Source organism: Pristiophorus japonicus, chromosome 8, assembly GCF_044704955.1.
Source record: "Pristiophorus japonicus isolate sPriJap1 chromosome 8, sPriJap1.hap1, whole genome shotgun sequence".
Classification (NCBI taxonomy): Eukaryota; Metazoa; Chordata; class Chondrichthyes; family Pristiophoridae; genus Pristiophorus; species Pristiophorus japonicus.
In genome coordinates, this window is record NC_091984.1 from 220,039,193 (window position 1) to 220,053,911 (window position 14,719).

At 43.4% G+C, this 14,719-nt stretch overlaps 1 protein-coding gene across 1 annotated transcript in view; it reads right to left on the minus strand.

Moving 5' to 3' along the window:
- Nucleotides 1-318: 318 nt before the first annotated feature.
- LOC139269015 (aldehyde dehydrogenase, mitochondrial-like) overlaps nt 319-14,719 on the minus strand; it is a 57,573-nt gene continuing 43,172 nt past the window's right edge. Inside the window, exons 11-13 of the mRNA XM_070887945.1 lie at nt 11,613-11,770; nt 1,771-1,885; nt 319-1,023 (exon numbers count right to left, since the gene is read on the minus strand). Coding sequence (XP_070744046.1) covers nt 991-1,023; nt 1,771-1,885; nt 11,613-11,770 — 306 coding nt within the window. The 3' untranslated portion in view covers nt 319-990. The remainder of the gene's footprint in view (nt 1,024-1,770; nt 1,886-11,612; nt 11,771-14,719) is intronic.

The following is a 14,719-nucleotide window of genomic DNA, read 5'->3' on the forward strand; positions in this document are numbered from 1 at the left end:
ATCTGTGAGTGGTGGCTATATCATAACTGCATCCATAGTTATTTGAACCCAACCAAGAATTAGAAAGTCACTTATATAATAAATTACTAAAGGAATAGTTGGCTCTGGAGCATTCCAATAATTTGTTTTCCATCCTTTGCCAAATTTGATTCTATGGGTTGACCACAGGCCAGCAATGGTGACCTAGTCAAGGAGGATCCCACTGATTCATCAGTCCTCTGTTGAACTGTCTGCAGTGGGGAGGGGCCATAAATCAGGGGAATGAAGATGTTTCACCAAAATGCATTCGCTCAAAGTGAAAACGCAGTACATTAGTAATTAACTCTGCTTCTTTATTGGATGCTATACAGTATGTAATTTTTTTGGTATACAATTTTAAAGCATATTCCTTGCCAAAAGCTTTAATACTCAGCACAGAAAATTAGTCTGTAAAAGAATGACACATTCCATCTCATCTGTACCATATGTACTGAACGTAGCTTCAATGACAAGTCTTCTGCCCATGTAAAATATGGATGGAATCCTTACAATCATGTTCAAAGATTTAAAGAGAAAAAACAACATAGAAACCAGTGGAATCTTTACAATTGCCGAACCAGCCAATTATTTTACTTTGCAAATGTTCAAGACAGCAATTCTAAAAAAATTGCAAAAAGAACTAAAATTAATATTTTGGCTCAATTGTCCATTAACCACTGAATTTTTCTCCTTTATTTACCCATATGAAACTATATCTGTAAATATAATCAAAGTTTATTGTCACATACATGAGGGAATTCCACAGCATATATTTATTTTCAGTAGTAAAACTTCTTAGTTTATCAAGAGATCAAAGCAATTATTACATTAATCATCAGGTTCAAAGTTAATGTGATTTAGAGTTTTCATTATACACACTTTAATGACTGATTTAATCAGTTTAAATGGCACATGTTCTTTAGAATTCCATGTTTGAAAACGCTGTATGTGCATCTATAGTTAGTGGCTTGTTTAGGAGTTCTTCTGGAGAGTCTTGACTGTCACCTGAATGGAAGAGAAAATAGATAATCTATTTGTTCTGTGAAAATAAAGCTCCAACCCTCAGCATTCATCCTTACATAAAGCTTCACGCCAGAAATGTCTGCCTCCTAGCTTTCTATGTTACTGCTACTGGGACTGATTGGTAGAAAGTGCTCTTCTGTGAGTGGACAGGAGTACCTGCCCTCCTATCTGTTTTCTCTCATTTCCCCACTTATCCTCGTGATTCAGCAGAATGGATAAATTAGAAAATGCCATTTAGAATAGACACCTGTTTAAGACAAAATGAGCCAAATTATGCAGTTAGGAAAAGTGCCAGGTTTTATTTTTGGTCTATGCAATATAACTGATCTCAGCTGCAGCGGCAGTAGGGGCACACCAACTGACTGAATTGTCTGAACTGGTGATGGGAAAAACTAAGAGCAGAGGTGCTGCTACCAGTGTTTCCGGTTGGATAAGTGTGTAGTTGTGGACACTAGGCAAGGATAGTATCAGGCTTGGCTACCTAACCTTCAAACCCTCAAGTGCCTTGGCTCACACATGAAAAATGGCCACCTGGCTGAGATAGTGGAGGACTACAGGTGACTATAGATTTGAATACAGCATTAGTCACAAGGGAATAGGGGGGGGGGGGGGGGGAAACTATAGGAAATTTTGGCCACAAATGTAAAAATAAATCCAAAACCCTGCATGAACTGTACAATGATCACCACATTCTAATCTGGGTTTACACTGCTACCATTCATTACTCACAGTCTTTATTTCTGTGTATGCCTCTAATCCGTATTCTCCAAGTTCCCGCCCGGTGCCCGAAGATTTATATCCACCAAATGGAGCTTGCGCCCCAAACACATCATAGCAGTTTACCCTGTGGGGGGAGAGGAAGAAACAAAAAGTTTAAATGAGGTACAAATTTAGAAACTAGCTCAAAAATTCTGTCAAGGCTTTTCTTGCCCTAATGGTGCCTTTATAATCAACAACAGTCATCATTGGAAATCCTCAGAAGTACAAATAAATTGAGATCAACTTGAACATCCTCTAATTATTCTGTGGATTTTTTATTTCTATATTAGATGATTAAATATTTATGCATGGTAGTGCTGTGCAGCTCCTTTAAGGAAGTACTGAATCTGTGAAATAGCTGAATTACAGTATGGTATATTTCTCCCCCACCCAAACAGCTGTGCAGGATATCTGTGGAGCAAAATGACAGTCCCTTCCACTTAAAAAAACATCCATGTTTAAACCGGGCAGTCACAACCATTGGCATGAATGTCAATTTCAAATTTTGCCGGTTATCACATCTCAAGTATTCCGCTTATTTCGGGCAGAGAAAGTTGCGCTCTCATCTGTAATATTCTTGTTTTGAGTGACATACACATGAAAAACAGATGAATTAATATATATATATATATATATTTATACTTAACAAAAATAACACTGCATGCACAACAATTCCAGCAGCCAAAATTTAGTGCCCCAAGAGGTATTTAAATGGTTATCCCTCTTCCTGCTCCTCCGGTTTTCTAATAACCGCATCCAGGGAGAGGTTGGTGCTGCGTAGCTCGGGGTCCTTGGTCAGGCCTAGAATCCAGGAGGGACAGCAAGGAGGTTCGTTGAGGTAGTGGTTCAGGGAGCTGTTGGTGCTGATGAGCAACAACAAATCAATCAATCAATCGTAGGCAGTCCCTCGAAATCAAGGAAGACTTGCTTCCACTCTAAAAGTGGGTTCTCAGGTGACTGTACAGTCCAATACGGGAATTACAGTCTCTGTCACAGGTGTCAACAGTCGTTGAAGGAAAGGGTGGGTGGGGAGTCTGGTTTGCCGCACGCTCCTTCCGCTGCCTGCGTTTGTTTTATGCATGCTCTCGGCAACGAGACTCGAGGTGCTCCGCGCCCTCCCGGATGCTCTTCGTCCACCTAGGGCGGTCTTGGGCCAGGGATTCCCAGGTGCCGGTGGAGATGGTGCACTTTATTAAGGAGGCTTTGAGGGTGTCCTTGAAATGTTTCCTCTGCCCACCTGGGGCTCACTTGCCATGTAGGAGTTCCGAATAGAGCGTTTGCTTTAGGAGTCTTGTATCAGGCAGGGCTGAGTCATCACGTCAACGCTTTTCTCGATTTTCCTCGCTGCAATGCTCCATCTCACGCTCAACAAGCTCCCCGCTGGAATGGAACTAAACTATAGAACCAGTGGGAACCGTTTCAACCTTCGTCGCCTCCAGGATAGATCCAAGGTCGTCCCATCCTCTGTCATCGAACTACAGTAAGCGGATGACGCTTGCGTCTGCGCACATTCAGAGGCTAAACTCCAAGCCATAGTCAACATCTTCACCAAGGCATACGAAAGCATGGGCCTTACACTAAACATCTGTAAGACAAAGGTCCTCCACCAACCTGACCCCACCACACAGCACTGCCCCTCGATCATCAAAATCCACAGCGCTGCCTTCGACAATGTGATGAGCAACAATAGCATTCTTAAAACACTACCATATTATACTGTGATAGAGAATTCAAGCTCTGCAGCCTGGCTGCAGTTTTTGAGAAAACACAAACCACATTGCATTAAGTCATCAATCAACTTGACATTTTAGGACCTTGGGTAGCGAGCCAATTAAAAGGTTAACAGACTATTAATTGAGCCAATAAGGTCAAAGAAGGCGAGTTCTTTTCTGTAAATTGAACCAGGTATAAGTACAGCCATTTTGGTCATGTGGTCTCAGAAGGACGAAGGCCTGGCTTAAAGCCAGAAGCTTGTTGCTGCTGCCAGAATAAAATTACATTAAAACTACAATCAGAGTTCGTATTTCATTGGAAATTAAGGGATCTAACAATTTTGGCGTCACGAACACGATCGCTGAGGAAAGAAACTGAATTTTGGACATCGGACCTACATACTGAGGTAAGGACTCCTCTTTATAAAAGTCCTTGGTCAAAAGTCTAAATTCGCCCCTCCTTCTACGCGATTCCGAAAGCCTCTGGTTTGCGAACCCTCCGGTTGGTAGTCGGCTCGAGGTCCCATAGACATCTAACTTCGGCAGTGTTTTAGTTAATTAATCACCGACCTACTGATCGGCTGGAAAGCCTACGACTCGAGACCCCAGTAAAGAAATCAGTATTATGGTAGCAGGAGATAAGAGCAAAGAATTGCCTACAACTGTTAAAGGCGGGCGGGCACCACCTGAGGTTTCGATAGATGAAATCCTCGAACAGTTGAAAGAATACATAGAGCAACAATTCAACTTATCTAAAATTTGTATTAAGATCGAACAAAAGTATGGAACCTCCAAAGGACAATGAGATTAAAAGGGTCTGGGGAAAAACGACCCTCATGAAAAATAAAGAGCGAACTAGATGGTCCCTAGCCGTTATGGGACAGATCCGAAAGCGGAATGAAATTATAATGCGTACCCAACATGATCGAGAACTGACCAGTACAAAGGACCAATTGCAAGCTGTTTGTGCGCAGCTGCGACAGAAAAGATTTGAACATGAAAAGTCGGAAGCGGAAGTTAAAGATCTTAAAGGTGAAATTAAAGAATGGAAAAAATCATTAGGTCAAGAGACAGTAATAGGATAAGGAAAATATATTGGTCAATTCCCAGGGTACCCATGTTTGGATAAATTAAAAGCGCAAACCCGAAGACACGACCGAGGAATAGATACGGATTCTGAATACTCTGACGATACAGGGTCGGATGATGAAGAATTAGGGGTGCGCTTTGCCCCGTTTAAAAAAAGACGAGTTGTAGTCAAATCAGAAGAGACTGCGGATGAGGGCGGAACCAAAAAAACGGGAAAAAGGGTGTATGCAGAATATTTAGTTCCTGATCCGGCAGACCCAGAGAAAATTGATGAATGGTCCAAGGAATTGCCCAATCCAAAGAAAGGGGGAGTGAAAACGTGGGACCAATTGGACCGCTTAAGAAATATATATCAACTTCATCCCTGGGACGGAGTGCAAATTTTGACCATAATGGTGCCAAAAACACAGGGAAGAAAATTGTACGACAAGGTAGAAGCTGCTTTGGGGCAGGATGAGCAAGAATTAGACGCAGGATGGAAGGCGATTAAACACTGGCTGCAAGTCTTCAGTCCAGCTAAGACAGACTGGGGAAAAATTGCAGCCTGCCAACAGAAAGGAACAGAGGAGGTCCTGGAGTATGACGAGAGGTTTAGATGCACGTGGCTAGAACATTCGGGTATGAATAATACGGATGAGGAAATGGATGAACAAGCGTTTGGACCCCTGAAAGCAGCTTTCGTGGCAGGTCTAAAGCCAGAACTGTCCAAAATGCTTAAGGTAGTGTTACCGGACTGGGAAGGTAGAGGAACTACCTTTGCAGCATTGGTGGATCGATGTAACCAATTAGATCGGGATATGGGAGCTAAAGTCCGAGCTGTACAGACTGTGGGATGGAAATCCCAGGATTCCGATAAACAGTTATTAGGAAAATTACCCGGAAAATGTCATTATTGTGGGAAAGAAGGTCACTGGGCCAAGACGTGCAGGGCAAAACAGAAAGGTCGTGGCCGGGGAAGAGGATGCAGCCAGGGATACAATTCAGCCAACAAGCCAGGCTTGTCACAAGATAACGACCTCATAGAAGCATTTAAGCGACTGACAATACAACAACAGAAGGAGTTACTTGGGATAGCAAAAAACGATTAGAGCCCACCCTGGCCCCCCTCCTCGCACTAATACAACAAAGGGAAGATGGGCTATATATAACTGTGAGGGTGGGCGATAAGGATGTGGACTGTCTTTTAGACGCAGGGGCGGAATTAACATGCTTACCCCTACAATATGGAGACTTTTTGTCGTTGGATGGTAGGGCACGTACAGCCTATGGAGTTGGGGGCCATAAAATGGAAATTAAAAAGGACAACACCGGTACTTATAGGGCTGGGTCCACATGAACTAAGATAGGCCCAGTAGATCAACCCCTTTTGAGAATGGACGTTCTAATCCAAGTAGATTCATCGTTGCATTTTGAGGATGGTCAAGTGACATGGTCAATTAGAACATTGAAGAAAGAAGAATTGAAGGAACACCCGATATGGCTAAAGATAAGAATGATTGTGGCCTACTCCAGATGGAGCCTGCGTCATTTACCGGGACCAAGCCTCCATGCACTAAACAGTATCCCATCAGTCCAACTGCCATCGCGGGAATCTTACTGGTTATTCAGCAATTGGAGAAACAAGGGGTGCTTATTAAAATGCATAGCTCCTCCAATAGTCCCATGTGGCCGGTACAGAAATCTAATGAGACTTGGCGTTTGACTGTCTAACCAGTGTATTGATCAAAAAGCTCCTTTGGTCGCAGATCCCTCCACCATTTTTAATACCCTCAAAGCGGAACATAAATATTTCTCAGTTATAGATATGGCCAACGGATTTTGGTCGGTGCCTCTGGCACCGGAGGTTCAACAGTGGTTTGCTTTCACAGTCCAAGGACAACAGTATACTTGGACCCGGTTACTGCAGGGTTTCCACAACAGCCCTACAGTATTCCACATGGCTTTACAAAGCCATTTGCGAGAATTACCTCCCCTGTCTTCCACAGTCATCCAATATGTAGACGATATCCTGCTAGCTTCAAACATGCAAGAAGAGCATGAACAAGATTTACGAGCTTTGCTGGACCACCTTTGGCTGAAAGGACATAAAGCCAGCATCGACAAAGCACAAATATCCCAAGAAGAGGTTGTATACCTGAGACAAAAGATTTCACAAGGAAAGAGAGAACTTACCCAGGATAGAACTGCAGCCATTCGGGCTAAAAAACCCACCACTATTCAGGAACTAAGGTCTTTTTTGGGATTGTGTAACTTTAACAGAAATTGGATTGACTCCTTCACACAGCTTGCTCAGCCATTGAATGATATTTTAAAGGGGAAACGTGCCTCTAAAGAAGCCATCACCCTCACTAAGGAACAGCAAGAAGCCTTCCTGAGTTTGAAAAAGGCTTTGTGTTCGGCACCGGCTCTGGGAATCCCCGACAGTGGTAAGCCATTTACCCTGTTTGTCCATGAGAAAGAAAGATATATGACAGCTATACTGACACATGAACATGGGGATCGGCAAAGACCTATTGGCTATTATTCGGCAAAACTGGATGCGGTAGCCCTCGGATGGGGAAGTTGCCCAAGGGCCATGGAAGCTACATGTCGAGCGGTAATGATCACTGCGGGTCTAGTCCTCGACCAAAATCTGACTGTCAAGTGTCCCCACACCGTACACGCTTTGCTGTCTATGAATAGAATGTCTCAGGTGACGGCAGCTAGATGGACCCGCTGGACAGCAGTTTTGGAAGCTCCTAATCTCCATATCATCCAGGCCAGCCCAGTTAATGCCGCAACTATGCTCCCGATGTCAGAATCGAGGGAGCAAGAGGGGGGGGGGGAGAGAATGTGAAGAGCATGACTGCGTGGAGATTTTAAAAGAAACAGAAGAAGCAGCCTTAGCAGCAGAGGAGCCTCTGCACAACCCAGACCTCATCCTGTTTACAGATGGTTCCTCCTTTGTTGACAATGGTACCAGAAAAGCAGGATGGGCAGTTACAACCTTATATGAGGGAGTGGCAAAAGGATGTTTACCCTCAGGAACGTCAGCACAACAGGCAGAGTTACGGGCCCTGTCAGAAGCATGTCGAATAGCAGAAGGACAGACAGCTAATGTCTACACAGATTCACGTTATGCTTTTGGAGTCGCTCACGACCTTGGTCTGTTATGGCGGAAAAGAGGATTCCTCACTGCTGCTGGTACACCTATCCGAAATGGAAAAGAAGTCAGAGACTTACTAGAGGCCATACAATTACCTCAGGAAGTGTCCATCCTGAAGTGTAAGGCCCATACCAAGGAAAATACCACGGAAGCACAGGGAAATGCCCTAGCCGACCAGGCAGCTAAAGATGCCGCCTCACAGGGCGTTCCTCCAGAAGAACCAACACAGATGTGCAGATTGAAAGCACTCAGGACTCTGACACGAGACCTTCAAACAATGCAAGGCGGGTGCTCCAGAGAGGAAAAATGGACATGGATTGAGGCAGGAATTAAGCTATGTGAAGATGGTGTCTGGAGACAAAGTTACCGACAAGCCAGTCGCGCCACAAGCGCTTATGCCTTTTTTAGCCCAACAGATCCACTCGTGGGGACACTTGGCCTCACAACAGATGATGGCACGGTTCCAGAAAAGCTGGTGGGGTCAGGGATTTAAAAAACATGCCCAGCTGGTAACAGACCGCTGTGTGGTCTGCCAGAAAAATAATTCTGGACCCATCACGGTAATGCCCGAACTGAGGCCCTCTGCCCCTGTCGGACCATTCCAGCATCTGCAGGTTGATTATATATCTCTTCCTTCATGCCAAGGATACACTAACATTCTTGTTATGGTCAACAGATTCTCTAGATGGGTAGAAGCTGTCCCAACTAAAAGAGCCACAGTCAATCACACTGCAAAGGTCTTGTGTAAGGATTACATTCCCCGATGGGGAGTCCCGAGTAGCATTGACTCAGATCAGGGAACACACTTCACAGGTGCTGACTGCCAAGAAGTCTGTAGGTTACTGAACATTACGTGGGATTTACACTGTCCTTATCATCCACAATCATCAGGACAAGTAGAGCGAATGAATCGAACTCTGAAATAACAGCTTGCCAAATATCACCAAGAAGGAACACCATGGCCCCAGGCACTACCAATAGTGCTATGTAGCATTAGGGCAACCCCAAACAGAACTACAGGTCTAAGCCCATTTGAAATTATAACAGGAAGACCCATGTCGCTGCCAGGAACTATAGATTTAAGGAAAGCTGATGTTCACTTAATGAGTGACATTTTGTTATCATACTGTCAGAACCTAACCAATGCTATTAGTTCTGTTTCCCGACAGCTTGGGGTAATCCACCCGAAGGAGGATACGACATCATCCTGGGAGTCTGGGTGTATGTGAAAAATTTGCATAAAGAACCTTTGGGTGCCAAGTGGGAGGGACCTTATCAAGTGTTATTGACCACCCAGGCAGCTGTTAAAAATCCAAGGAAAGAAAGCCTGGATCCACGCTTCACACGTTAAACGAGCACCCGTAACTGAAGCTGAAATCTAATAAGGACAATTACTTTTTGCCAAAATGTATAAATTTACTGTATTACTGATTGTCGGTATTCTAGGCATTTGCCTACTTCTTACTAGCCGACCCTCTGCACCAAAGGGAAATAGTAGGGTAGCAAGGGAATTACATGTAAATACCTTTTTATATATGTCATACATTTATGCCAAACAAGGTAACATTTCTAGTTATTGGGTGTGTACGCATATTCCTATTCACTCAAAGGGAGGGATTCCCTTGAGGCCAGTTCCCTTGAATATCTTGGAAATGGCTGAGTGGATAATTAATCAAAACAAAACAGGCAATGCGTTTCAGGATACGGAAAACTGGGCATGTAAATGGAAGTCAGCAGGTTACAATCTGACTACCTTTGAAGGGGGATACCAACCATACTACAATAATTCCAAACGGCTCCCATTTTTTGTTATCACTAATACAACGGGAATAGGAAGACCGGGGGAATCGGTCTGTCTGATTGGAAACATCAAAGGAGGCCAAAATATGGGGTATAGTAACTGCTCCCGGAATTATAATGTAATCAAGCCACGGAACCGTCCAAACTGGGCAGATGTGAGAATTTTTAACGTAACGGGGATTCTGAATAAAACAGATGGAAAAGCCTGGACAGGCCCCGGAGTGTTGCTGACAAAGAAACAGCTAACCTTCATTGCCTATAATGGCACTTATTGGGTGTGTGGCCACAAGGCCTACCCTTGGCTGCCCCAGAATTGGACGGGATCCTGCTATTTAGCCTACATTGTGCCTTATATGCATCATATAAAGTCACTGTCGGAACATTTACACCGTCCTAAGAGCGCTATCACAGAAACAGAGAGGTTCTTTGCCATCCTGATCCCTGGGTATGGGACCGCCAAACTGGCAAGGGAATCCATTAACATGGCATCCGTTGTGGAACGGGTAGCCAATGATACCTCAGAGGCCCTAGTTAAAATCAATGCAGAAATGGTAGCAATCCACACAGTAGCCCTACAGAATAGACTGGCCCTTGACTACATCCTGGCTGAAAAGGGAGGTATTTGCGCCCTACTCGGAACTGAGTGTTGCACGTATATCCCAGATAGCTCCGAAGAAATTACCCACTTAGCGGGGCATATCCAAAAGGAGGTAGAAAAACTTAAGCAACCCCCATCATTTACTTTGTGGACCAGAGCCATTGAATGGCTAGGTTCAATAGGAACTTCATTGGTGGAAGGTTTAATTCTTTTCATTGTAATTGTTTTACTTTTATATCGTTTGTTTATGTTGATTAAATGTTGTTGCAACCAGGCGGCTGTAGCTGCTGTCCCGCATGAGACACACCTTGCAGGTTCCAGCAGACCGTCTGTACGTGGCACAGGGGTATGTTATGCTTAAGGGAAGGTTGTTTACTGCTTGAATTAAGATATTGATTTGGATTAAATTGGAATAAGGTTAATTAACCTACTAAAACCAGACTTCCATTGTGGCCACGATGGAATTCGGGTTGGTGTAAATTTGTGTGGAAGCTACTAGTCCGGACATGTGGCGAAACACATCAACAAATTTTAGAAGGAAACTCTATTAACATGTATGAAATTATTTTGTAGAATGTTTAACCAGTGATACCTGATGTTTTATGATTCAGTTTGTGAAAGAATCAAAGGGGGAATTGATAGAGAATTCAAGCTCTGCAGCCTGGCTGCAGTTTTTGAGAAAACACAGACCACATTGCATTAAGTCATCAATCAACTTGACATTTTAGGACCTTGGGTAGCGAGCCAATTAAAAAGGTTAACAGACAATCAATTGAGCCAATAAGGTCAAAGAAGGCGAGTTCTTTTCTGTAAATTGAACCATATTGAACCAATTGTACAGCCATTTTGGTCATGTGGTCTCAGAAGGACAAAGGCCTGGCTTAAAGCCAGAAGCTTGTTGCTGCTGCCAGAATAAAATTACATTAAAACTACAATCGGAGTTCGGATTTCATTGGAAATTAAGAGATCTAACATACTGGCTATCGCGTATTAACGGTAAGTTGCATTCGCACGAATGCACCACCTACAAGCAATGGGGAGTGTAGTTCCTAAAGTACTTATTCAAAGGTGGAACAATTATTTTAGTTACATTTTGGAGTTGCACCATTTCAGTCCATTCCGCAACCCTGGAGTATCCTGAACATCCATTTTTTTTCCAAATGTATAACACATCGAACTGTGACTGGACCCATATGCAGAAGATTTAGGCTAGCACTTCTGCCTCATACGGGCTTTGTTTAAGTTTTGACTAGTGTTGGAAAGTAGACATGGGCATCAGGCAGGACTCCGACGTCATGCACCTCATTGTTAAATAGCCTTCAGACATTCATGGTCATGAATGAGGAATGGCCTTGTTTGAGGAACAGTTGCCCTGTGTTCAGGAAGGTAGGGGAGAAAACAGAAAAAAAAAACACAATTGTGACTTGATTACAAGTCAGATGTCCTGTGACTATATAGGGAAGTTTACCAGACAGTTCCTGCACGCAGCCCCTGAGACACGTAGTTGGCCTTGTTGATGTCATTGGTGAACACTGCTGCTGCAAGTCCATATATGGTATCATTTGCTCGCTCAATCACCTCCTCCATTGTCTTAAACTTCAGAATCTGCATCACTGGTCCAAAGATCTACAAGAAAACAGAAATGAGAATGCATATTAATTCTTCTACATCGAATAGCAATTCCAACACAGTCTCCTCGATTTCTAGCAAGCTTTGGAACCGAGAGGAAGTAACTCTCAATAATCGACACCTAGTAGACCGGAGACACTTCCATGAAATTATATGTTAATAAAAGCTGGAATAAATACCTAGGAGTGAGGTACAGGCTGTAATCTAATGCGACAAGTTCAGATAAAGCCAAACCACCAGAGTGAAGCCTAAACCGTCACCCGAGCCCTAAAATTAGATTACACCCATGACATTGCACCCTACGGTCTCTGATCATAGTATCTGTCTCTCATTAGTTTTTAAAGTGAGCTTTGTATCAGGAGTTGCTACCAGTGCCATCAATTTTTAAAAATTAGATTATGGGATGTGGGCGTCACTGGTAAGGCCAGCATTTATTGCCCATCCCTAATTGCCCTGGAGAAGGTTGTGGTGAGCCGTGACCTTCTCAAGGGCAATTAGGAATGGCCAATAAATGCTGGCCATAGCAGTGACGCCCACATCCCATGAACAAATAATAAAAAATTTCACACTCTTAGTAACTGACACCAATAAGAAAGGGTCAACAATTTTGAGATAATTACCATTGATTTATAGAGAAAGAAAAAGGTGTTTTTTCCCTCCCTTAATTTACTAAATATAGTAATGTCTTGGCAGGGTACATAAGAAATAGGAGCAGGAGAAGGCCATTTGGCTCCTCGAGCCTGCTCCGCCATTTAATAAGATCATGGCTGATCTGATCATGGACTCAGCTCCACTTCCCTGCCCGCTCCCCATAATCCTTTATTACCCTATCGCTCAAAAATCTGTCCATCTCCGCCTTAAATATATTCATTGACCCAGCCTCCATAGCTCTCTGGGGCAGAGAATTCCGCAGATTTACAACCCTCAGAGAGGAAATTCCTCCTCGTCGGAGGTTTAAATGGGCGGGCCCTTATTCTGAGACTATGTCCCCTCGTTTTAGTTTCCCCTATGAGTGGAAATATCCTCTCTACATCCACCTTGTCGAGCCCCCTCATTATCTTATACGTTTCGATAAGATCATCTCTCATTCTTCTGAACTCCAATGAGTACAGGCCCAACCTACTCAACCTATCTTCATAAGTCAACCCCCTCATCTCCGGAATCAACCTAGTGAACCTTCTCTGAACAGCCTCCAATGCAAGTATATCCTTCCTTAAATATGGAGACCAAAACTAGCAGTACTCTAGGTGTGGCCTTACCAATACCCTGTACAGTTGTAGCAGGACTTCTCTGCTTTTATACTTTATCCCCCTTGCAATAAAGGCCAACATTCCATTTGCCTTCCTGATCACTTGCTGTACCTGCATACTAACTATTTGTGTTTAATACACAAGGACCTCTGTACTGTGGCACTTTGCAATTTTTCTCCATTTAAATAATAATATGCTTTTCTTTTTTTTTCTGCCAAAGTGGATAACCTCACATTTTCCCACATTATACTCCATCTGCCAAATTTTTGCCCACTCACTTAGCCTGTCTATATCCCATTGCAGATGTTGTGTGTCCTCCTCCTCATCATCATCATAGGCAGTCCCTCGGAATCGAGGAAGACTTGTTTCTACTACTGAAATGAGTTCTTTGGTGGCTGAACAGTCCAATATGAGAGCCCCAGACTCTGTCACAAGTGGGACAGACATTCGTTGGGTGGAACTGGTTTGCCACACGTTCCTTCCGCTTGACCTCTTCACGCTCTCGGCGTTGAGATTCGAAGAGCTCAACGCCCTCCCGGATGCACTTTCTCCATCTAGGGCGGTCTTTGGCCAGGGACTCCCAGGTGTCAGTGATGATGTCACACTTTACCAGAGAGGCTTTAAGGGTGTCCTTGGAACGTTTCCGCTGCCCACCTTTGGCTGCCGTGAAGGAGCTCCGCATAGAACATTTGCTTAGGGAGCCTCACAGTTCCATGGATACTGGTCTCTCTTTGGTGTGTATCACCCACAAAAAGCCACTATTTATGAGTGCACTTTGATGGAGTTTAGACAGGGTACTCAATTATCCGAAAGGGAAAAAAGATCACAGCTGAGCACATCATCTTCCCCAAAACATCTTGTAAAATTCTAAGAATTAAAAAACAAGTGAAATATTTAAGTCAAAAATTGAGTAAGTTTCTCAGTTTAGAAACACCTATATTTATATAGTGTATCTCAAATTTCTCAAAGTGATTCACATATAATTATTATTCTGAAGTGCTATCGTACAAGGAAACATTGTAGCTATTTTCACTTTGCAAGATCTCAAAAACAGCAGTGAAAGAACTTACATTTATTTAACACATCTCACTACTTCAGGATATCTCAAAGTGCTTAATGTCCAATTATGTACTTTGTGTGTGCAGTTGCTGTAGCTTTGTACTGACACCAAGGTTCCACAAACAGCAATGCGATAAATGACCAGATAATCCGTTTTAGTGATTAATATTGGCCAGAACTCCCTTGCTGTTTTTCAATTAGTGCGATGGATCTCTCAAGTCCACCTGAAAGGGCAGAAGAACCTCAGTTCAGCATACCATCTGAAAGACAGGAACACAGACAGTGCAGCACTCTCCCGGAACTGTACCGAGAGTCAGCCTGGATTATATGCTCAAATCATTTGGAGTGGGTAGTGAACCCACAATCATCTGACTTATAGGCAAGAATGCCACCAATGAGCCAAAATTAGCATTCCAGATGAATATTTTTGGCAATATTAGTAGAGTATAAATGTTGGGTCGGATACCAGGAGAACTCCCTGCTCTTCAAATAGTACCATGGGATCTTTAACACCCACTGAAACAGGCTGAACGGGCCTCAGTTTTAATGTCTCATCCAAAAGATGGGACCTCTGACAATGCAGCATTCCCTCAGTACAACATTGAGGTGTCAGTCTAGGTTATGTGCTTGTCGACTG